We start from the raw sequence: 25,572 nt of genomic DNA on the forward strand, positions 1-25,572 counted from the left end.
TGTCTGCTTTCAAAAACATCTAGGTTTTAGGGGCGCCTTTACTTTTTAATCTGTTTTATTTATATTTTGCAGGTTGTGACTTAAATTTCTATCCAAATCAGGACTCTATGGTTTATACATATTCAATATTCTGGAGGATTTGTACAAACCCCGATCACATATGTGGGACATTTTTCCTTGTGTTGTCTTGGTAGATGTGTGAATGACTGTATGTAGCACATTGAGGGGGATGGAGGGATGAAACCACCGTGAAGCTCCTCCCCACCCCCACCTCCCGTCTTTCCCAGTTATTTCTTCCTTCCCTTTCTCCTCGCCAGCTCCTTCATTCTCTGCTCATGCTGAAACTCTTCCCGTAATCGCTGTCTCTGGAAGTCTCGTTGCATTTCCTCCATCCTTTCCTTGTATAAGTCTCTGTTTCTCCGCTCTACTTGTTGCTCCTCTTCGTGCCTCAGTCTGAAGGCTTGCTCCATCTCATACATCTGCATATTATTCTCTCTTTCTAGATTTTCTTTCTGGACCATCAGTTCCCTGGTGTGAATATAGTTCAGTACCAAGAACTTCCGCTCCATCATCTCCTCATTCGCGTTCCGGCAGTGGTCGGCCCGGAACTCAACGTCGCTGATGACTTCATACAGAAACTTGATGATATCTCCATTGGTTTCAGGATTCTTATGTGGATTTTGGTCCGTGTAATTTTCTAGGGGAAATACCGTCTCCGCTCCAATGTCCAGGAACATATTTTCCACGTCCTTATAATTCTGGTGATTCTTGTGAGTGAGGACAACGATGGGAGTGATTTCTGAAATGGAAGCAAAAGAATGGTCACGTCTTATAGTTGGGTCATGATGATCACATTAATGGACATTTTGGGGCAGATTTACTTACCCGGTCCATTCGTGATCCAGCGGCGCGTTCTCTGCGCTGGATTCAGGTCCGGCCAGGATTCACTACGGCAGTACCTCCGACGTCCACCAGGTGTCGCTGCTGCGCTGAAGTCCGCCGAGACCCGCCAGAGTCCACGATCCTATCCTGGATGAAGGTAAGCGCGAGTCCAGCGACACTTTTTTTTTTTTTAAATGCGTCGGTTTTTCCGAATGTGTCGGGTTATCGTTCGGCCACGCCCCCGATTTCCGTCGCATGCATGCCAGCGCCGATGCGCCACAATCCGATCGCATGTGCCAAAATCCCGGGGCAACACAGAAAAATAGGCGCAAATCGGAAATATTCAGGTAACACGACGGGAAAACGCGACTCGGGCCCTTAGTAAATGACCCCCTTTATGTGGTTGGGCTTAATCATGGATGGAGTTTCACGCCTTGAGCAAGAACTTGTGAAGCTCGTTCTACATGACATGATCCAGATTCATGGGAGTGATGTGAAAGGACTCTCCGTCCTGTACTGCCCCATCCCTGCCCTCTGCCCTCTGGATCTTATATGCAGGTCCTAGCGCTACAATATCCTGGGGTCCTCAGTCACCAAAATATAAGTATCTTCAGTAGATGAACCCCGGAGGGAGAGATTTTGACCTCCATATTAGGGGGCGGGAAAGAATCTGTCTCTGCTTTGGGCCAATCGGCATCAGCCTTGCAGGATTTTTTTTGCCTTCCTCTAGATCAACGCAACATAATTAAAATACATATATTGGACTTGATGGATTTCAGTCTTTTTCATTGCTATAACACTATGAATAGACTGGACTCCATGATTTCTATCTCAGGTTTTACAAACTATGATGAGTAAATGGAGGACCGGGGGGGCGCACTTACTTATTAGTTGTGACGCAGTTTTAAACATTTTTCTCAGTTCTTCCTTTAGTTCTGGAGTTGGGAAATTCATTGCGCTGAAAAATGAAAAACAAGTTTCAGATTGTGGCGAGAGAAAGACTTGTTGTATGTGCACATTGGAGATCACACAGCGATGTGCCGGAACGCCTCGTCCGATGGTCTGACAGGACGGGACGATGTGACCAGGATTGTCCGTCTCTTACCTGTAGATGAATATCGGGATAATGAACCCTGAGCCTTTCACGTGAGGTTCTGCCTCCACAATCCTGTCCGGCAGACGGAGTCCTTTACTCCATTTCACCCTCCGCTCCAGGGGCAACAGATTGGCTAAAAAGGGAAACTGGAAATCAAACAATCGAATGAGATAATAATTTTAAGTCTCCCTTTTCTCCCCATAAATGCTAACAAAAGGAACCATTGGGGCAGATTTACTTACCCGGTCCAGTCGCGATCCCGCAGTGCGTTGTCCAACACTGATTTGGGTCTGCCGCGATTCACTAAGGTTGTGCGCCCGATATCCAGTAGGTGTCGCTGCTGCGCCGAGGTCCACCGGAGTTCACCTTCTACGTCCCGGTGCATGTGAGTGCTGATCTTGCAACACAAATTCATTTTTAAATTCCATGTTTTTTCCGAATCCGTCACGGCCTGCCCCCTGATTTCTGTCAAGTGAAAGCCGGCGCCAATGCGCCACAATCCGATTGCGTGCACCAAAATCCCAGGGCAATTCGGCGCAAATTGGAAATATTCGGGAAACCCAACGAAAGTGCGGCGTTCGGAGCCTTAGTAAATGAGCCCCATTATGTTGTATTGTAATCCCCGAGACACAAGAAAACGACCCACATTTACTAAGGGCCCGGCGCCAGTTTCCTGTCGGACTTTGCAGGTTCTTTCTAGTGTAAACTGCTTGTACATGTATAAGAAGTGTCCGTGCCACATATCTGTCACACGCGACCGTTATGTGTTGTAGCTGCACTATACGTCATACAACACAAATCTCTGCACTGAAGGTGGAAAATCTGACAGAATTGTGTTGCACACCCCATGTTAAAGGCGCACTTATAAAAAAGTGGTGCACGCTGTTGGGGCAGGTGGAGGAGGACATCGCTTGTCATATTGGGGCAGATTTACTTACTTGCCTTGTCCGATGAGGATCCGTGTCCGGCGCAATTCACTAACATCGTGCGTCCGAGTTCCTGCATGTGCCGCTGCTGTGCCGAGGTTCGCCGGTGCATGTGGGTGCTGATCTTGCGACGCAAAAACTTTTTTAAATTCCGCGGTTTGTCCACATCCGTAGGGTTGTCCAATGGCCCACCCTCCAATTTCTGCCGCATGCAAGCCGGCACCGATGCGCCAAAATCCGATCGTGTGTGCCAAAATCCAGGGGGAATTCAGGGCTAAACAAAATATTCAGGAAACCCGACGAAAGTGCGGCGTTGGACCCTTAGTAAATGAGCCCCATAGTGTTGCTACTTATAGATTCAGTGATGATGGGGAAATTGGTGACCTTGATGGTGGAACCCCTCTGATAAAATCTATAATTCCTCAATGGGTTCCCGAAAATATAGTAACTAGAGATGGGCAGAACTCAGCCAAATCTGTAACCCCTCCCCCCTCCCCGAGATTGGTGCCAACCATTGTTAACTATTTAAATGTCATTGGCAAAGCCATCTATGGATGCATCTATGGCGCCATTTTGTGGAAGATCATCGCTCCCGGTGCTGATTCTTCCGAAAATGCTGGAGCCATGCTGGTGCAGGCACGTGCGCTTTGGCCATGTAAATGCCACTCCCAGCGCTGATCGGGGGTAGTAAGTGTTGGAGAGTTTGAGCCGTACCCACACCAGGACTTCTAAGGAAATTCATTGTCAGGTCCGCGGAGTTCAGGTCCACTCATTATTAGTGGTGACCCAAGGAAGGAACCCCAGCGCTTCTCTCCGATAACAAATCCCGGCAAGGTCATGGTAGAGACGGAGGAAGGAAACCATTGCCCATGACCTCCGCATCGGGTACAATGGACGATTGTGACCTCTCTTAGTTATAGATGTCCCTCTTATAAGCAGCGTCTCTAGTGCCCCAGGTAAGGATCTGCCCCGGGTGTGACCCTCCGTTGCCCTCGTTATAAGCTGCACCAGGTTTTTGTGGATCTACAGAAGTGACCCACTGATAAAGAGGTGAGGGGATTGGAGGAATCAGATATATTATATAAGAAGTTTTTGATAATAAGGATCATGTGACTGATGGAATTTGTTATTGTAAAGTATTTAAGAACGTTGTGCCCATTTCTTACCCAGCTGAGCGAAGATCTCCCCGGTCTCATGGGCAGTCATGGTGGGGCAGCCCCTGTTGTCCACCAGGACTATGTTCTTGGTCAGGGGGTAGGTCATCCTGTCTTCTGTGCTGGCCTTGACGTCACCTTCTGAATTTGCATAGTTTTTGTAGTCGCTCTTGAACCAGGCACATATAGCGCTGTTTATAAAGGACGACTTCCCATGGCCATTATACCCGAAGAGCTGCAGGAGGATTCTCTGAAATCCCTGGTTGCCCCTTTTACATTTGTCAAAGCTGAAGTCTCGGATCTTCCTCCTCCGCTCTTCCTCGTCCATGGCTGGTGATATGTGAGGAGCCTCAATGCTCTGAGCTCAGGATAATCACAAGACCTGAAGACAAAGTCCATCCTTTACAGCCTCATCCCTACACATAACGCAGGTCGTTCTCTCTCCTGGTTTGGTGGATCTGTACCCCGGGGGTCAATGTCTAAGGTCTAAGCAGAGCAGATTTCCATTACCAGGAGAGTCCCTGCCTCCCCATATAAGATGGGGGGGGGGGGGGGGTGATATAAGCACCGGGGGTCTCCAGGAGACTAGGGCCCACATTACTAAGAGAAATATTACATCTTCACCCCCGGCCACCATTGGGCGTATTACATATTACAGACCAGAATCCAGAAAGTTCTAGCAATGAAATAGTAACGTTATTCTGTGCCCCCCTATACATTTATATACAGTGCCCCCTATACATTTATATAATGTGTCTCCTAAACATGTATATAATATAACCCCATACACATGGGTATATACTCCGTGTATACTTTGCCTGCTATACCTGTATATTTTGTGTCCCCCTATACATTGATATACCATGCCCCCTGTACGTGTTTATACCATGCCCCCCTGAGGGTTACATAAGGTCAATTATGTATCCTTTCATAGACACTACCAACCCAGTATCATGTATATAACTGAGACATGGACGTGGCAATTCGTGGATCGAGATAAAACACAGGATAAATTCTATATTTAATTGCCCTAAGGGCGCACTAGACAATACAGTACACACAGTAGATATATATATATATATATATACAGTTAGCAGAGGACAAATATAAGTGTTGGACTATGAGTGGACCCTCCTACCTGGTATCAAGTCATGGACCATGGAGGAGTTCTAGCTTCCCAGTGGGAAGGCAAAGGGTCAGGGTTCTGGTCTCATTGGATCTGGGTGATTCCCTGGATCACATTGATACCAAACATGACCCATTTACTATGTTCCCATCCGGAGATATGTCTCTGTGTGACTGCTAGAACCTACATAGACACAGGGATGCGTTACCCTGGCTATACCCATGCCAAAAGTGTGTCTGGCCTTGACCATGACGCCGTGAACGGGATAGTAATATTGGAGGAAAGCTCCTAAAAGATCCTCGGAGTCTCTGCAGCTGCGAAGGTTAATAGCTCCCCCTACAGACCCGGAGACCCTCTGCAGCCTCAGTAGTAGGACGTTCCGAGGTGTCACTAATTATACCAGAAACAGCGAGGGGGAAGAGATGATCAACACCAAATCTCTGCCTTGTACATCACACCCCCTATAAGTATGGGGTATATACTGTGCCCCATATACATGTATATACCGTGTCCCATACACATTCATATACTGTGCCCCATATACATGCATATACTGTGTCCCCTACAAATTCATATACTGTGCCCCATATACATGTATATACCGATTCCCCTATCCGCTAAAATACTGTTTTCCCTATACATTCATATACTGTGCCCTACAAATTTTTATACTGACCCACATTCACATGTATATGGAGTGTCCCTTGTACATGTATATACTGTGTCCCCTATACATGTATATACTATAGCCAGCAGACACACTCTACAACCAGCAGGCACCCATTAGAACATCAGGAACCCGCTACAACCAGCAGGCACCCGCTATATTAAGCAGGAATTCACTACAACCATCAGATACAAACTGCTCCCAGCAAGCACCTACTACTCCCAGCAAGCACCTACTACTCCCAGCAAGCACCTACTACTCCCAGCTGACACCATGAGACCATGAGGATTCCTCCAAGAGTAACCAGAGTCTGGGCGGAGGTCCTCCATGGGGACACATTTACCCCTTTAGGAGTCTCTGCCTTGTGGCCGGCTCTTCCCTCCTCGCGAGGTCCTAGTCCCTGCTTCTATGTGTCCTATGATGTGTCCTCCTCATCCTCCATACATTGAGTGGCTTCTTCTTACATCTTCAGAAACCTTTATGGGGCAGATTTATCGAAGTGCGAGCGAGAGACTTACGCTGCGCCAGGATTATCGAGGCGTCTGCTTTCGGATGATGAATCTGCCCGGTGCTGATGTGTAGCTCCTAATCGTTGACTCACAAAAGCCCAACAGTTTTTGTTGCAATTTGTCTCCCAATTTAAGCTTCACCCTTCTTGCTGATATCACATAAACCACACCCATTTGGGAGCACCAATGCCTAAGTGTCTATAACCTTTGATAAATGTGCACAGAAGTCTGTGTTGGACAGATTGCTATGTCTGCCCCATGTGCTCTGACGAATGACAGGTGACCCCCGGTGATAGGTGACACCCAGTGATAGGTGACCCCTTGTGATAAGTGCCACTCAGCAATAGGTGACCCCCAGCGATAGGTGACCCCCGGTGATAGGTTACACCCGGTGATGGGTGACACCCAGTGATAGGTGACCCCCGGTGATAGGTTACACCCGGTGATGGGGGACACCCAGTGATAGGTGACCCCCGGTGATAGGTTACACCCAGTGATAGGTGACCCCTTGTGATAAGTGCCACTCAGCGATAGGTGACCCCCAGTGATAGGTGACCCCCGGTGATAGGTTACACCCGGTGATGGGTGACACCCAGTGATAGGTGACCCCTTGTGATAAGTGACACTCAGCGATAGGTGACCCCCAGCGATAGGTGACCCCCGGTGATAGGTTACACCCGGTGATGGGTGACACCCAGTGATAGGTGACCCCCGGTGATAGGTTACACCCGGTGATGGGGGACACCCAGTGATAGGTGACCCCCGGTGATAGGTTACACCCAGTGATAGGTGACCCCTTGTGATAAGTGCCACTCAGCGATAGGTGACCCCCAGTGATAGGTGACCCCCGGTGATAGGTTACACCCGGTGATGGGTGACACCCAGTGATAGGTGACCCCTTGTGATAAGTGACACTCAGCGATAGGTGACCCCCAGCGATAGGTGACCCCCGGTGATAGGTTACACCCGGTGATGGGTGACACCCAGTGATAGGTGACCCCCGGTGAAAGATGACACCGGGTGATAGGTGATCCCCAGCGATAGGTGGCTCCCGGTGATAGGTGATCCCCAGTCATAGGTGACCCCCAGTGACAGGTGACCCCCAGTGATAGGTGACCCCCAGTCATAGGTGACCCCCAGTCATAGGTGACCCCCAGTGATAGGTGATCCCCAGTGATAGGTGATCCCCAGTCATAGGTGACCCCCAGTGACAGGTGACCCCCAGTGATAGGTGACCCCCAGTCATAGGTGACCCCCAGTCATAGGTGACCCCCAGTGACAGGTGACCCCCAGTGATAGGTGACCCCCAGTCATAGGTGACCCCCAGTGATAGGTGACCCCCAGTGATAGGTGATCCCCAGCGATAGGTGGCTCCCGGTGACAGGTGATCCCCAGTGATAGATGACCCCCAGTGATAGGTGACCCCCAGTGATAGATGACCCCCAGTGACAGGTGACCCCGTATATCCTGACTACAGAAACCTTGTTACCTGTTTTCATCTGTTTATCTGGAGGTTTTATATAATAATATCTTGTTTTCTTTGGATAAAGATAAACCAAAGTACAAGGTGATTTGTTCGACCAGAAAAATGAAGGAATAAGGAAGTAATAAATTTAGGTAAATTCTCTGCTCCTTGTGGCCATTAAATATGCAAATCACAGTAACTCTTGTTATAGAGATCAAAGTATATGGAGAAGAAGGCGGAGCCTATTGTGCATCACATGACAGCATGGCTCCCAAGTCTCTCTGCAAATTTTTTAGCCCACGATCTGGGTCCAATGACCTGTGACCTCTATAGCGCACATGACCCCATATACTATGAAATCCTTCACCTCTGATCTTTGCTTTTTATCCTCAGGATGTTTTCCCCTGCACAGACCCAGGGACTACATTATTATCTTCCCCGTATGATGTGGTGATGAGTAGAGATGAGCGAACACTAAAATGCTCGGGTACTCGTTATTCGAGACGAACTTTTCCCGATGCTCGAGTGCTCGTCTCGAATAACGAACCCCATTGAAGTCAATGGGAGACTCGAGCATTTTTCAAGGGGACCAAGGCTCTGCACAGGGAAGCTTGGCCAAACACCTGGGAACCTCAGAAAAGGATGGAAACACCACGGAAATGGACAGGAAACAGCAGGGGCAGCATGCATGGATGCCTCTGAGGCTGCTTAATCGCACCATTATGCCAAAATTATGGGCAACAGCATGGCCATGACAGAGTGACAGAATGAAGCTAGATAGCATCTAAAACATGCAATAATTGACCCTGACACTATAGGGGACGGCATGCAGAGGCAGCGGCAGCAGGCTAGAGAGTGGCATGGCGACATACCCTAAATGGACTCAGGCTTCAAACCAATGGGTGGCAGAGAGGAACCAAAGGAGGTGAGCAAGAAGCGCTCAAATAATATCGCTACATGATAAAAGTTTGCCAGTATATTTTGTGGATTACACAGCAGGGTGGCGACAAAGTTAATATGGAAGCCATGAAAACAACCCCAAATTCTGCCTGACACAGCTCGTTTGATAAGGGGACCATGTATGCTTACAGTTCATGCCAGTCGCTGCACTTGCTGCCAGTCTCCTTTCGAATAGTTTAAAATAATAATAACCCTCATCCATAAAGCTCTGTATAATGCTGCACCCCCCTACCTCTCCTCTCTTATCTCAGTCTATCGCCCAACCCGTGCTCTTAGATCCGCCAGTGATCTTAGATTAACCTCTACCCTAGTGCGGACCTCCCACTCGCGTCTCCAAGACTTCTCTAGAGCTGCACCAATTCTATGGAATGCTCTGCCCCGGACTATCAGACTAATACCTAACCTCCAAAGTTTCAAACGTGCTCTTAAAACCCATTTCTTTAGGCAAGCCTATAACACTCATTAACTGCATGAAGTTTTAACTCTTCTACTAACCCGTCCTGTGTCGTCCTCCCATCTGTTATCCAGCAACCAACAGGCACCAGACTTCTCTGCAGTCCCATTCACCCTGGACCTGGTATATAAGATGACGGCTGAGTGGTTCAAGCGACAGCAATTCCATTTATTATATTTTTTTCTATTCCCTAAGAAGAATGGCTTGACCATTAAATATTCTTTTACCTCGTGTTACCCCATCATCTTCATAAACCGTAAGCTCTGGCGAGCAGGGACCTCACTCCTGTTGTTCCATACAAATGTTGTGCTCTGTTACATTACATTTGTATTTGTTTCCTATGATTTGTAAAGCGCTGCAGAATATGATGACGCTATATAAATAAAGATTATTATTATTATGGAGGCAGTGAACTAGTAGTAGATTAAAGGTGCTGCAACTATGTTAGTTGGATCTTGTGATGGAGCTGGCGCTCTGCAGCCAGGCGAGCTTTCGCCAATCCAAGCCCCTGTTTCTAGGCTACTCCCCAAACAGCACTTCTAAGAACCTTTTGTATAAGATCAAGTGTAGTAGCGTTCTTATAAGTTTAGGATATGGCGGGTGAGGGGAATGTAAACAGATGCGCAAGAAGCGCTGAAATAATATCCCTAAATGGTAAAAGTTTGCCAGTATATTTTGTGGATTACACAGCAGGGTGGCGACAAAGTTAACAACTTTGATGTGGAATCCATGAAAACAACCCAAATTTCTGCCTGACACACCTCGTTTGATAAAGGGACGATGTATGGAGGCAGCTATATGGACGACTTTTGGAGGTAGCAATGGAGACAACGTGTGGAGGCTGCTATGGAGACAATTTAATTTGGATAGTGCCTGTATGTGGCAGTCCCAAAAAGTTTTCAAACCAGAGGAGCAGGTAGGTGGCCCTCCAGTAAAATGGAATAGATTGAGTGCCTGTATGTGGCAGTCCCAAAAATTCTTCAAACCAGAGGAGCAGGTAGGTGGCCCTCCAGTAAAATGGAATAGATTGAGTGCCTGTATGTGGCAGTCCCAAAAATTGTTCAAACCAGAGGAGCAGGTAGGTGGCCCTGCAGTAAAATGGAATAGATTGAGTGCCTGTATGTGGCAGTCCCAAAAATGTTTCAAACCAGAGGAGCAGGTAGGTGGCCCTCCAGTAAAATGGAATAGATTGAGTGCCTGTATGTGGCAGTCCCAAAAATTGTTCAAACCAGAGGAGCAGGTAGGTGGCCCTGCAGTAAAATGGAATAGATTGAGTGCCTGTATGTGGCAGTCCCAAAAATGTTTCAAACCAGAGGAGCAGGTAGGTGGCCCTCCAGTAAAATGGAATAGATTGAGTGCCTGTATGTGGCAGTCCCAAAAATTGTTCAAACCAGAGGAGCAGGTAGGTGGCCCTGCAGTAAAATGGAATAGATTGAGTGCCTGTATGTGGCAGTCCCAAAAATGTTTCAAACCAGAGGAGCAGGTAGGTGGCCCTCCAGTAAAATGGAATAGATTGAGTGCCTGTATGTGGCAGTCCCAAAAATTGTTTAAAACAGAGGACCGGGTAGGTGGCCCTCCAGAAAAATGGAATAGATTGAGTGCCTGTATGTGGCACTCACAAAAATTGTTTCAAACAGAGGACCGGGTAGGTGGCCCTCCAGAAAAATTAAATGCATGAAGTACTATAGCAAGAGCCAGTGGGCCCTATCAAAAAATAGCCATTTTCCTCTGCTTTACTGTACAAAGAGGAGGAGAAGGAGGAAAATGCGGAGGTGGAGGAGGAGTGGATCAATTATTCAGGTTGAGCTTCCTTCACCTGGTGGAGATTGGAAATTCTGAGAAATCCAGCCTTTATTCATTTTAATAAGCGTCAGCCTGTCAGCGCTGTCAGTCGACAGGCGTGTACGCTTATCGGTGATGATGCCACAAGCTGCACTGAAAACCCGCTCGGACAAGACGCTAGCGGCAGGGCAGGCAAGAACCTCCAAGGCGTACAGCGCCAGTTCGTGCCACATGTCCAGCTTTGAAACCCAGTAGTTGTAGGGAACTGTGTCATCATTTAGGACGATGGTATGGTCAGCTACGTACTCCCTCACCATCTTTCTGTAAAGATCAGCCCTACTCTGCCGAGACTGGGGACAGGTGACAGTGTCTTGCTGGGGTGACATAAAGCTGGCAAAAGCCTTGTAAAGCGTACCCTTGCCAGTGCTGGACAAGCTGCCTGCTCGCCTACTCTCCCTCGCTACTTGTCCCGCAGAACTACGCACTCTGCCGCTAGCGCTGTCAGAAGGGAAATACTGTTTCAGCTTGTGCACCAGGGCCTGCTGGTATTCATGCATTCTCACACTCCTTTCCTCTGCAGGGATGAGAGTGGAAAGATTTTGCTTGTACCGTGGGTCCAGGAGAGTGAACACCCAGTAATCGGTGCTGGAATAAATTCTTTGAACGCGAGGGTCACGGGATAGGCAGCCTAGCATGAAATCTGCCATATGCGCCAGAGTACCAACGCGTAAGAATTCACTCCCCTCACTGGCCTGACTGTCCATTTCCTCCTCCTCCAACTCCTCCAACTCCTCTTCTTCTGCCCATACACGCTGAACAGTGAAGGACTCAACAATGGTCCCCTCTTGTGTCTCGCCAACATTCTCCTCCTCTTCCTCCTCATCCTCCTCCACCTCCACCTCCTCCGATATGCGCTGAGAAACAGACCTCAGGGTGCTTTGGCTATCAACAAGGGAATATTCTTCCCCCGTCTCTTGTGACGAGCGCAAAGCTTCCGACTTCATGCTGACCAGAGAGTTTTTCAACAGGCCAAGCAGCGGGATGGTGAGGCTGATGATGGCGGCATCGCCACTGACCATCTGTGTTGACTCCTCAAAGTTACTCAGCACCTGACAGATATCAGACATCCACGTCCACTCCTCATTGTAGACTTGAGGAAGCTGACTGACCTGACTACCAGTTCTGGTGGAAGTTGACATCTGGCAGTCTACAATCGCTCGGCGCTGCTGGTAAACTCTGGATAACATGGTCAGTGTTGAATTCCACCTCGTGGGCACGTCGCACAACAGTCGGTGAGCGGGCAGTTGGAGGCGGCGCTGCGCTGCCCTGAGAGTGGCAGCATCTGGGCTGGACTTCCTGAAATGCGCACAGATGCGGCGCACCTTCGTGAGCAAATCAGACAGATTGGGGTATGTCTTGAGGAAACGCTGCACTATCAGATTTAACACATGGGCCAGGCATGGCACATGTGTCAGTCTGCCGAGTTGCAGAGCCGCCACCAGGTTACGGCCGTTGTCACACACAACCATTCCCGGCTTGAGGTTCAGCGGTGCCAGCCACAGATCAGTCTGCGCCGTGATGCCCTGTAATAGCTCTTGGGCGGTGTGCCTTTTGTCGCCTAGGCTCAGCAGTTTGAGCACCGCCTGCTGTCGCTTAGCGACGGCACTGCTGCTGTGCCTAGAGCTACCGACTGATGGCGCCGTGCCCACGGATGGTAGTTCGGAGGAGGAGGTGGAGGAGGGGTGGGAGGAGGAGGAGGCATAGTAGGCCTGAAACACCTGGACCGAGGTAGGCCCCGCAATCCTCGGCGTCGGCAGTATATGAGCAGCCCCAGGGTCAGACTCGGTCCCAGCCTCCACCAAGTTAACCCAATGTGCCGTCAGCGATATATAGTGGCCCTGCCCGGCAGCACTCGTCCACGTGTCCGTGGTCAGGTGGACCTTGTCAGAAACGGCGTTGGTCAGGGCACGGATGATGTTGTCTGACACGTGCTGGTGCAGGGCTGGGACGGCACATCGGGAAAAGTAGTGGCGGCTGGGGACCGAATACCGAGGGGCGGCCGCCGCCATGAGGTTGCGAAAGGCCTCGGTCTCTACTAGCCTATAGGGCAGCATCTCCAGGCTAAGCAATCTGGAGATGTGCACATTAAGGGCTTGGGCGTGCGGGTGGGTTGCACTATATTTGCGTTTCCGCTCCAGCGTCTGGGGTATGGAGAGCTGAACGCTGGTGGATGCTGTGGAGGATCGTGGAGGCGACGATGGGGTTTTTGTGCCAGGGTCCTGGGCAGGGGGCTGACTAGCAGCTGACACAGGGGAAGGAGCAGTGGTGTGCAAGGCCGGAGGTGAACGGGCTTGTTGCCACTGAGTGGGGTGCTTAGCATTCATATGCCTGCGCATACTGGTGGTAGTTAAGCTAGTAGTGGTGGAACCCCTGCTGAGCCTGGTTTGGCAAATGTTGCACACCACAGTCCGTCGGTCATCCGGTGTTTCCTTAAAGAACCTCCACACTTCTGAAGATCTAGCCCTCGCCGCAAGAGCCCTCACCACGGGAGCTTCACTAGTTGACAGTGGCGCTGATGCACCAGCTCTGGCCCTGCCTCTCCGTCTGGCCCCACCACTGCCTCTTCCAACCTGTTCAGGTCGAGGACTCTCCTCCGTCTCAGAAGCACTGTGTTCACCCGGCCTCTCAACCCAGCTTGGGTCTGTCACCTCATCATCCTCCGATCCCTCAGTCTGCTCCCCCCTCGGACTTCCTGCCCTGACAACAACTTCCCCACTGTCTGACAACCGTGTCTCCTCATCGTCGGACACCTCTTTACACACTTCCACTACGTCAAGAAGGTCATCATCACCCACAGACTGTGACTGGTGGAAAACCTGGGCATCGGAAAATTGCTCAGCAGCAACCGGACAAGTGGTTTGTGACTGTGGGAAGGGTCCAGAAAACAGTTCCTCAGAGTATGCCGGTTCAAATGGCAAATTTTCCTGGGAGGGGGCAGACTGGGGGGGAGGAGGCTGAGGTGCAGGAGCTGGAGGAGTGGGGATTTCGGTGACATGGGTGGACTGCGTGGAAGACTGACTGGTGGTGGACAAATTGCTCGAAGCATTGTCAGCAATCCACGACATCACCTGTTCGCACTGTTCTGGCCTCAACAGTGCTCTACCACGAGTCCCAGTATCTTCAGACAAGAACCTAGGGAGTGTAGCTCTGCGGCGTTCCCCTGCTCCCTCATCAGCAGGTGGTGTCTCACCCCGCCCAGGACCACGGCCTCTGACCCCTGCAGTAGTTGGACGCCCACGTCCCCGCCCTCGTCCTCTACCCCTAGCCCTCGGGTTAAACATTTTTAAAATGAGAGTTATAACTTTTTTTTTTTTTTTACTTCTTTTTGTTTTTTTTTGTGTTTTTTTGTGTTTTTTTTTTTTTTTTTGTGTTTTTTGTTTTTTTTTGAGTTTTTAAAACCAAACAATCCTATCCTATTGCTATGGCTATTTTCTAGCCAAGTATCAAAGGAAGCACACTACTATGCCAGATGAGATGACACTGAGTTATTGCCTAATAGAAATCCAACCCCTACTGAATTTTCCCACTTCGGCCTTTGCTATGGATATGTGCGCCACTAAGCGCAGAACACAGCGGTCGCAAGTCTCACTACAAATTGCTCAGAATTGGCAAGTACATGCACTGCAGAAACTACAGCCACCAGCAGATCAACCAGAAATCAAATATATAGAACGCTACTGTAGGCTTCAAGAAGCTGTTTGTATTCTCCTATGGCTATTTTCTAGCCAAGTATCAAAGGAAGCACACTACTATGCCAGATGAGATGACACTGAGTTATTGCCTAATAGAAATCCAACCCCTACTGAATTTTGCCACTTCGGCCTTTGCTATGGATATGTGCGCCACTAAGCGCAGAACACAGCGGTCGCAAGTCTCACTACAAATTGCTCAGAATTGGCAAGTACATGCACTGCAGAAACTAAAGCCACCAGCAGATCAACCAGAAATCAAATATATAGAACGCTACTGTAGGCTTCAAGAAGCTGTTTGTATTCTCCTATGGCTATTTTCTAGCCAAGTATCAAAGGAAGCACACTACTATGCCAGATGAGATGACACTGAGTTATTGCCTAATAGAAATCCAACCCCTACTGAATTTTGCCACTTCGGCCTTTGCTATGGATATGTGCGCCACTAAGCGCAGAACACAGCGGTCGCAAGTCTCACTACAAATTGCTCAGAATTGGCAAGTACATGCACTGCAGAAACTACAGCCACCAGCAGATCAACCAGAAATCAAATATATAGAACGCTACTGTAGGCTTCAAGAAGCTGTTTGTATTCTCCTATGGCTATTTTCTAGCCAAGTATCAAAGGAAGCACACTACTATGCCAGATGAGATGACACTGAGTTAGTGCCTAATAGAAATCCAACCCCTACTGAATTTTCCCACTTCGGTCTTTGCTATGGATATGTGTGCCACTAAGAGCTAAACACAACGGTAGCAAGTCCCCCTGCTAATTCCTCACAAAATGGTAATAGATGCAAATTAAAATAAAAAAAGTAGAACGTTATTGTAGCCCTAAGAAGGGCTGTTGGGTTCTTGGAGAATCACTCCTGCCTAACAGTAAGCTAATAGAACACCCTAACGCTGTCCCTGACCAGCAGCAGCTCTCTCCCTAGCGGCATCCAGAGACAGAATGATCCGAGCAGCGCGGCCAGCGGCTAGTCTATCCCAGGGTCACCTGATCTGGCCAGCCAACCACTGCTATCGACGTGTAAGGGTACCACGTCATGCTGGGTGGAGTGCAGAGTCTCCTGGCTTGTGATTGGCTCTGTTTCTGGCCGCCAAAAAGCAAAACGGCGGGAGCTGCCATTTTCTCGAGCGGGCGAAGTATTCGTCCGAGTAACGAGCAGTTTCGAGTACCCTAATGCTCGACCGAGCATCAAGCTCGGACGAGCATGTTCGCTCATCTCTAGTGATGAGGTCTCCGTGTGATGTGGTGAAACTTGTTTTACTCACAAAGACTGAAGATTTGTCACACTACATCTCAGGGAACTTGTAACCCGCAATCCAAAACAGATGCTTACATTCTGGACTCAGTAATGACTGGTTCTGATCCACTAGACTGTAACCTAGTGAAGATCGTGCCTATAGTCATAAAACGGCCAAAAGTCAAACTTCCAGTCTGTGCGCTTCCCCTGTGTTGGGGGTTGGATATCATGAGGTTTTCCATGAGATGCTCCAGTACACTGAGGGGCATCTATCATTTTTGGCGCTAGAACCGCGCTTTATTTTTCAGTGTAAATTTGTGGCACAAGGAATTAAGAATTGGCGCACGGACTGTAAGATTCACAACTCCCTGAACCTGCTATTAGCTGCTCTAGTTTTGCGCCACAAAACATGTCGGTAAAATAGAAGCGCCCGAAAACTGGTGGATTCACAAGCGGCTCCAAAATTCTGCGCCCAAAAATAGAACAAGTTGAGAGTTTCAGGAAAAACACCGAGATTGTGTCGCCGACGCTTCATAAATTCAGGTGCAAGAGGCGCAGAGAGGGGAAAAACAACAAATGACCCCCTCAGACTCCAGAGGGGTGTCCAGACTGGTCTCATTTCCAAATTCATTCTACACGGCCTCATCGGTAGGTAGAAAGTATTTCCCTGATCCATATTGTTGTATTTGATGGCACATATAGCATTATATCACCTCAACATCCGCTGCTCCACCTGCTAGTAAGAGGAATCTCACTCCATGAGGGGAGACTTATCAGAGGTGTCTGAGAGCACAACTGTGGTAGTTTCCCACGGCATCCAATCACAGCTCAGCTTTCATTTCCACACAGCAGCTTATACAATGAAAGCTGAGCTCTGATTGAGCACTTTTACCCTCAGACACTTCTGATAAATCTCCCTCATATCTTTATCCTCTGCCTGAATTTACTCACAAGAGGAGCTAAATATTCTCCAGGGTCTTTAGAGACCCCCGAGGGGCATCATGAGATACGATAATCCTTTATTAGCCCCACAGTGAGGGACATTCACATCATTACAGGAGCAGCAGAGACAAGACAATAACATTAAACACAAAAAATTATAAGAAGAAAACAAAAAAAGGAGACAAGCGATGACCATGCACCGGTGTAAGACCCAAACCGGTCCCCGGCATCCACCGGATTCATCGGGAGTTCCCCAGCAGCAGCCCCTCCTCCTCTCCATCTAAGCCCCACCCATCAGAATGATGGCCTAGTACTAGATGTGCCGTAGTAAGAGCAGTGTCCCTCAATCAGATGTTTGGGTCCATAGCCTTAGGGTGTTGGCACCATGAGGACATCTGGACCCTCCTCCTCAGATCTCATCTTTGCTGTTTCTCAGTTTTTGGGTTTTGATCTTTTTGGGTTTTTCAGTTCTCTCATTTTCTGTTCAAACTGGCGCTGATCCTGTGATCGTAGTCTGTCGTAATCTCGTTCCATTTCCTCCAGTCTCACTTGAAGTGATTGTCTCCTTTGCTTCTTCTGTCTTTCCTCCTCTTCCTGTTTCCGCCTGAAGTCTTCTTCTAGTTTTTGCTTCGCCATTAATTTCTGTTTCTCTAGATTTGTTTTCTGGATAATAAGTTCCCTGGTGTGGATGTAGTTCAGTACAAACCACTTCCGTCCCATCATCTCCTGATCTGCGTCCCGCGGCAGGTCGGCCTGAAACTCAACGTCACAGATGACTCCGTGCAGGAAACTGATGACTTCCTCCTCCGTTTCTCGTCTTCTCTTCGGATTCTTCTCTGTGTAATTTTCAATAGCAAAAATTTGTACAGCTCCAATATCCCGGAACATTGTTTGGACTCCTCTGATGTTCGGGTGATCCTTGTATGTGAGGATAACAGTAGGAACAACATCTAAAGGGAAAGAAACAGGAGAACTTTACATTAGTAGACGATTCTTTGCTGACTCCCTAATGTACACGTCTTATACAGCCAAATACAGTCATCGGAGGCTGAAGAAACAGGAATATGCATTCTCCTCCATTGTCTTATATGTATCTAATGCTCCTACATTGTCTTATACACTCACCGGCCACTTTATTAGGTACACCTGTCCAACTGCTCGTTAACACTTAATTTCTAATCAGCCAATCACATGGCGGCAGCTCAGTGCATTTAGGCATGTAGACATGGTCAAGACAATCTCCTGCAGTTCAAACCGAGCATCAGTATGGGGAAGAAAGGTGATTTGAGTGCCTTTGAACGTGGCATGGTTGTTGGTACCGGAAGGGCTGGTCTGAGTATTTCAGAAACTGCTGATCTACTGGGATTTTCACGCACAACCACCTCTAGGGTTTACAGAGAATGGTCCGAAAAAGAAAGAACATCCAGTGAGCGGCAGTTCTGTGGGCGGAAATGCCTTGTTGATGCCAGAGGTCAGAGGAGAATGGGCAGACTGGTTCGAGCTGATAGAAAGGCAACAGTGACTCAAATCGCCACCTGTTACAACCAAGGTAGGCAGAAGAGCATCTCTGAACGCACAGTACGTCCAACTTTGAGGCAGATGGGCTACAGCAGCAGAAGACTACACCGGGTGCCACTCCTTTCAGCTAAGAACAGGAAACTGAGGCTACAATTTGCACAAGCTCATCGAAATTGGACAGTAGAAGATTGGAAAAACGTTGCCTGGTCTGATGAGTCTCGATTTCTGCTGCGACATTCGGATGGTAGGGTCAGAATTTGGCGCCATGGATCCATCCTGCCTTGTATCAGCGGCTCAGGCTGGTGGTGGTGGTGTCATGAATCCATCCTGCCTTGTATCAGCGGCTCAGGCTGGTGGTGGTGGTGTCATGGATCCATCCTGCCTTGTATCAGCGGCTCAGGCTGGTGGTGGTGGTGTCATGGATCCATCCTGCCTTGTATCAGCGGCTCAGGCTGGTGGTGGTGGTGTCATGGTGTCTTTGGGCCCCTTGGTAACGCCACAGCCTACCTGAGTATTGTTGCTGCCCATGTCCATCCCTTTATGAGCACAATGTCCCCTGTAACATCTGATGGCTACTTTCAGCAGGATAATGCGCCATGTCATAAAGCTGGAAGCATCTCAGACTGGTTTCTTGAACATGACAATGAGGTCACTGGACACAAATGGCCTCCACAGTCACCAGATCTCATCCAATAGAGCATCTTTGGGATGTGGTGGAACGGGAGATTCGCATCATGGATGTGCAGCCGACAAATCTGCGGCAACTGTGTGATGCCATCATGTCAATATGGAGCAAAATCTCTGAGGAGCTTCCAGCACCTTGTTGTATCTATGCCACGAAGAATTGAGGCAGTTCTGAAGGCAAAAGGGGGTCCAACCCGTTACTAGCATGGTGGACCTAATAAAGTGGCCGGTGAGTGTATGTAGCTAATGCTCCTCCATTGTCTTATATGTAGCTAATGCTCCTCCATTGTCTTATATGTAGCTAATCCTCCTCCATTGTCTTATATGTAGCTAATCCTCCTCCATTGTCTTATACAGGGGTCCCCAAACTTTTTACATAGGGGGCCGTTCACTGTCCCCCTCAGACCGTTGGAGGGCCGGACTAAATTTTAAAAATAAATAACGGTACTAATACACTGGAACCCCCCTCAATTAATTAATATACTGCACCCCCTTGTGAACCAATTTATATATTGGCCCAATTAATTAATTAATTGGGCGAATTAATTATTAAATATACTGGGACCCCTCCCCATTAATTATTGAATATGCCTCCCCATCCATTAATTACTACACTGCTCCTCATAATTAATTATTTCCTATGCTTCCCCCACCATTAATTATTTCCTATGCTTCCCCCACCATTAATTATTTCCTATGCTTCCCCCACCATTAATTATTTCCTATGCTTCCCCCACCATTAATTATTTCCTATGCTTCCCCCACCATTAATTATTTCCTATGCGTCCCCCACCATTAATTATTTCCTATGCTTCCCCCACCATTAATTATTTCCTATGCATCCCCCACCATTAATTATTTCCTATGCTGCTCCCCACCATTAATTATTTCCTATGCTGCCCCCACATTAATTATTTCCTATGCTGCCCCCACCATTAATTATTTCCTATGCTGCCCCCACATTAATTATTTCCTATGCTGCCCCCACCATTAATTATTTCCTATGCTTCCCCCACCATTAATTATTTCCTATGCTGCCCCCACCATTAATTATTTCCTATGCTGCCCCCCACCATTAATTATTTCCTATGCGTCCCCCACCATTAATTATTTCCTATGCTGCCCCACCATTAATTGTTCCCTATGCTTCCCCCACCATTAATTATTTCCTATGCTTCCCCCACCATTAATTATTTCCTATGCATCCCCCACCATTAATTATTTCCTATGCTGCTCCCCACCATTAATTATTTCCTATGCTGCCCCCACATTAATTATTTCCTATGCTGCCCCCACCATTAATTATTTCCTATGCTGCCCCCACATTAATTATTTCCTATGCTGCCCCCACCATTAATTATTTCCTATGCTTCCCCCACCATTAATTATTTCCTATGCTGCCCCCACCATTAATTATTTCCTATGCTGCCCCCCACCATTAATTATTTCCTATGCGTCCCCCACCATTAATTATTTCCTATGCTGCCCCACCATTAATTGTTCCCTATGCTTCCCCCACCATTAATTATTTTCTATGCTGCCCCCACCATTAATTATTTCCTATGCTGCCCCCACATTAATTATTTCCTATGCTTCCCCCACCATTAATTATTTCCTATGCTGCCCCCACCATTAATTATTTCCTATGCTGCCCCCACCATTAATTATTTCCTATGCTGTCCCCCACCATTAATTATTTCCTATGCTGCCCCACCATTAATTATTTCATATGCTGCTCCCCACCATTAATTATTTCCTATGCTGCCCCCACCATTAATTATTTCCTATGCTGCCCCCACTATTAATTATTTCCTATGCTGTCCCCCACCATTAATTATTTCCTATGCTGCCCCACCATTAATTATTTCCTATGCTGCCCCCACATTAATTATTTCCTATGCTGCTCCCCACCATTAATTATTTCCTATGCTGCCCCCACCATTAATTATTTCCTATGCTGCCCCTCATAATTAATTATTTCCTATGCTGTCCCTCATAATTAATTATTTCCTATGCTGTCCCTCATAATTAATTATTTCCTATGCTGCCCCTCCACCATTAATTATTTCCTATGCTGCCCCCACATTAATTATTTCCTATGCTGCCCCTCATAATTAATTATTTCCTAAGCTGCCCCCACCATTAATTATTTCCTATGCTGCTCCCCACCATTAATTATTTCCTATGCTGCCCCCACCATTAATTATTTCCTATGCTGCCCCCACCATTAATTATTTCCTATGCTGCCCCCATATTAATTATTTCCTATGCTGTCCCTCATAATTAATTATTTCCTATGCTGCCCCACCATTAATTATTTCCTATGCTTCCCCCACCATTAATTATTTCCTATGCTTCCCCCACCATTAATTATTTCCTATGCTGCCCCCACATTAATTATTTCCTATGCTGCTCCCCACCATTAATTATTTCCTATGCTGCCCATACCATTAATTATTTCCTATGCTGCCCCCACCATTAATTATTTCCTATGCTGCCCCCATATTAATTATTTCCTATGCTGTCCCTCATAATTAATTATTTCCTATGCTGCCCCACCATTAATTATTTCCTATGCTGTCCCTCATAATTAATTATTTCCTATGCTGCCCCCACCATTAATTATTTCCTATGCTTCCCCCACCATTAATTATTTCCTATGCTGCCCCCACATTAATTATTTCCTATGCTGCCCCCACCATTAATTATTTCCTATGCTGCCCCCACCATTAATTATTTCCTATGCTTCCCCCACCATTAATTATTTCCTATGCTGCCCCTCATAATTAATTATTTCCTATGCTGTCCCTCATAATTAATTATTTCCTATGCTGTCCCTCATAATTAATTATTTCCTATGCTGCCCCTCCACCATTAATTATTTCCTATGCTGCCCCTCATAATTAATTATTTCCTAAGCTGCCCCTCAAAATTAATTATTTCCTATGCTGCCCCTCACCATTAATTATTTCCTATGCTGCCCCTCATAATTAATTATTTCCTATGCTGCCCCTCCACCATTAATTATTTCCTATGCTGCCCCTCATAATTAATTATTTCCTAAGCTGCCCCTCATAATTAATTATTTCCTATGCTGCCCCTCCACCATTAATTATTTCCTATGCTGCCCCTCATAATTAATTATTTCCTATGCTGTCCCTCATAATTAATTATTTCCTATGCTGTCCCTCATAATTAATTATTTCCTTTGCTGCCCCTCCACCATTAATTATTTCCTATGCTGCCCCTCATAATTAATTATTTCCTAAGCTGTCCTTCATAACTAACTAGTCGCCCCCAGTCGCCACAATCTTCTTACTGCCCTTTTTGATAAAAAATAAAAACCCTGTACTCACCTAAGTCTTCTTTCTTCTTGCCGCGTCCGGGCAGGAAGGGGTGCGTGGCCGCGCATCCTAGTTCATGGAGCGATGTGCGCCGGGGTTGTCTTCCGGCCACATCGCTCCAGTAATAGTGCTCGAGCGGCCGATTCTGGCCACATCGAGCACTATACAGTGACGGGCAGGAGCTTCCGGTCTGGACAGACAGAGGCTCCTGCCGGACGGTCAAAGACCGTGGGGGCCAGGCGCCAAGCATCGGGGGCCGGATCAAAACGGTCTGCGGCCCGCAGTTTGGGGAACGCTGGTCTTATAAGTATCTAATCCTCCTCCTTTGTAATGAAGTTGATCTTTAGTGGAACATCACATCACCATGCAGCACCTCGCACTGAACATTCCCCAGTCTACGGGAAGAGAAGAAGCTTCTCCCTTCTATGTGGTCCCAACACTGCACCCAGGGCCCAGCGCAGTCTACACCCCCGGGCAGGTGACATTTCACGTATAGCTGTACAATGTCACCAACACACAAAATGTCTCCCATAAGATCCATCAGGTCCATGGAGGAAACTCGAAGCCTCGTGACGGCCTTGGCCTTGACATCTGTTCTAACACTTGCTGGATATGGATACATTGGGGGGGGGGGGGGGTACTTACTTGTAAGCTCTTCTGCGGTCTTAAATATTTCCGTGAGCTCTCCTTTAAGATTAGGGCTTGGATTGTTCGTCACCCTAAAAAATAATAAAGGATATGACAAAAAAGTCAATGAATTCATCCCAATATTGTGAAGTCAGGATTCAGCTACTTGAGGGGCCACATAAAAGGGCAATGCTTCGTTATTCGGGGGCCCGTTCAGGATTTGGCTCCTGGCTACTCCTGTGTATTATAATAAAACAATGACTGTAAATTGTTATGCAGCTTGTAGGATACATCTTTCATCTCTCCAAACCTTGAAACTTCCTGATTCCTGGGAAGTTACTGTCATCCTGTGATCCCGGCTGCCTTTTACCCATGTGACTGCTGCAGCCAATCACATTACAGCACCACAGCTCAGGGCAGTCATTGGTTGTTGCCAGTTCTGGGGGGTGGATGGTCACTGCTGCAGAAAGATCAGGGACCATGAGACCATCGGGGAAGGAATAGGGGGTCATCTGCTGTAACTTTCTGACCTTCCCTATTCCAATCTGCTGTTACTATTGTAGCCATTATCCAGCAGAGGACTAGTCTGGTCTATCGGTTTGTTACAATGTACCTACACTTTAGGCTAGCATTAGGGGATTGGTAACAGGGTCATATAGCCCCAAGACATGTGAGCGGCCCCCCCAATGATTGTACAATGATCAGACTCGCCCTCCTCTTACCTGTAAACGAATATCGGGATAATGAAATCTGAGGCTTTTACAAGAGGTTCTGCCTCCACAATCCTGTCCGCCAGCCCGAATCCTTTACTCCAGCCGACCCCTTGATCCAGAGGCAACAGGTTTCCTGCAGAATGAAACTGGATGTCAAACAATTGATCAACAACAATTTGAATGTGTCCTCTGCCTCGTCGTGACCACGGAAACCCCCAAACCCTTATTGTCTCTGGTCTCCATTACTATAACTAGAGATGAACTAACCCATCAAGGTTCGGGATCGGCCTTGTACCAAATGTGAGTGCTCATCCCCTCCGGTAACACCCGCAGTCTGGGCCGGCACCAGTCATGGGTTTAACAGGAGGGGGGGGTGCTCAACTGAAACATTGGACCCAAACCAACAATGTTCAGGTCTGCTCATCCCTACACCCAACTCATTTACTTACTGATCTCTATGCCAGTCCCTGCGCCGAGGCCGCCAGTCCCTCACAGTCCTTGAAATGTGCATTTTATACACTACATCATCAGTATTATTCCAGCTACGGGCATAATCCCCTCCATCTGCCCTGTGGCTCAGCCATTCACTATAGGTTCCAGAAGATCCTGGCCGGCCAGAGTCCAGGACTACACAACTCTGCAGGGGACGTGCTCGAGTATTTTACTAGTCATGTTCTGCACATGTGCGGTGTGATGCAGATTACTGCCGTGATTCTATACAATGACGTGACATTGATAGTCTGAGGATTCTGGGACTTCATCCATTGTTGTTACATCCAGAGTTTTAGCCCAATCGTCCTATAGACTTGGAGCCACTTTATATGTCAATTACCAAATAGAAAAACAAAGCTTATAACCCAAAGGTTGTGCCTGTACCCTAAAAGTGCTGCAACTCTCCTCCCTCCTCCTCACACGTCTTGCACTTACCCAGTTGGGCAAAGATCTCCCCAGTTTCGTACATGTTCATGGTGGGGCAGCCCCGGTTGTCCACCAGGACAATGTTCTTGGTCAGGGAGTAGCTCCGCCTCCCCATTGTGCGGAGATCCTCGCTATCACCTGCATTTGCATAGTTTTTGTAGTCGCTCTTGAACCAGGCACATATGACGCTGTTTATAAAGGACGACTTCCCATGGGCAGTAAGTCCGAAGAGCTGCAGGAGGATCCTCTGAAATCCCTGGTTGCCCCTTTTACATTTGTCAAAACTGAAGTCTCGGATCTTCCTCCTCCGCTCTTCCTCGTCCATGACTGGTGATATGTGAGGAGCCTCAATGCTCTGAGCTCAGGATAATCACAAGACCTGAAGACAAAGTCCATCCTTTACAGCCTCGTATGAGGAAAAGTTCTCCAGACCTTATCTGTGGTGGATTTGAATACGGGGTCAATATTTGTTTTTTTTTTCCTTATAGCTCCTGCCTCAGTATAGGAGATGACTGTATATACTGCATGTATTATATATACTGTGCACAGGCTTCTCCTTTATGATGCGTCTCTTGTGTAGAGAGATATTCTGCCAGATATGGAGACCTCAGTATAGGGATAGGGCTAGGATCCTGGATGCTGTATATATATATAATGTACAGTGTGCACAGGCTTCAGTATTTTATCATTTATGGTCAGTTATTGGCCCTCCTCAGCGCAGATGTCAGGAGAAGCAGCTTGTGGCTTACAACACGTCTGTGCTGGGTCTGTGAATGGTGGAGTGAGCTTTGCCTAGTATTCACGGGCAG

General features: G+C 47.6%; 3 protein-coding genes across 3 annotated transcripts in view; 1 reads left to right on the top strand and 2 right to left on the bottom strand.

Moving 5' to 3' along the window:
• LOC140075759 (uncharacterized) overlaps positions 1 to 1,604 on the top strand; it is a 26,833-nt gene extending 25,229 nt beyond the window's left edge. Inside the window, exon 2 of the mRNA XM_072122035.1 lies at positions 504 to 1,604. The gene's annotated coding sequence lies outside the window, so the exon portion shown is untranslated. The remainder of the gene's footprint in view (positions 1 to 503) is intronic.
• LOC140075632 (uncharacterized) lies at positions 79 to 4,386 on the bottom strand. The gene is made up of 4 exons (XM_072121761.1): positions 4,071 to 4,386; positions 1,988 to 2,111; positions 1,767 to 1,840; positions 79 to 799 (listed from the first exon to the last, which is right to left on the bottom strand). Exons 1-4 carry the CDS (start codon positions 4,384 to 4,386, stop codon positions 288 to 290), a joined length of 1,026 nt encoding a protein of 341 aa, XP_071977862.1. The 3' UTR covers positions 79 to 287.
• Positions 4,387 to 17,043: 12,657 nt separating this feature from the next.
• LOC140075763 (uncharacterized) lies at positions 17,044 to 25,129 on the bottom strand. The gene is made up of 4 exons (XM_072122041.1): positions 24,773 to 25,129; positions 23,855 to 23,978; positions 23,151 to 23,224; positions 17,044 to 17,909 (listed from the first exon to the last, which is right to left on the bottom strand). Exons 1-4 carry the CDS (start codon positions 25,086 to 25,088, stop codon positions 17,392 to 17,394), a joined length of 1,032 nt encoding a protein of 343 aa, XP_071978142.1. The 5' UTR covers positions 25,089 to 25,129; the 3' UTR covers positions 17,044 to 17,391.
• Between the last annotated feature and the right edge of the window lie 443 nt (positions 25,130 to 25,572).

Source organism: Engystomops pustulosus, chromosome 8 (genome assembly GCF_040894005.1).
Source record: "Engystomops pustulosus chromosome 8, aEngPut4.maternal, whole genome shotgun sequence".
Lineage (NCBI taxonomy): Eukaryota > Metazoa > Chordata > Amphibia > Anura > Leptodactylidae > Engystomops > Engystomops pustulosus.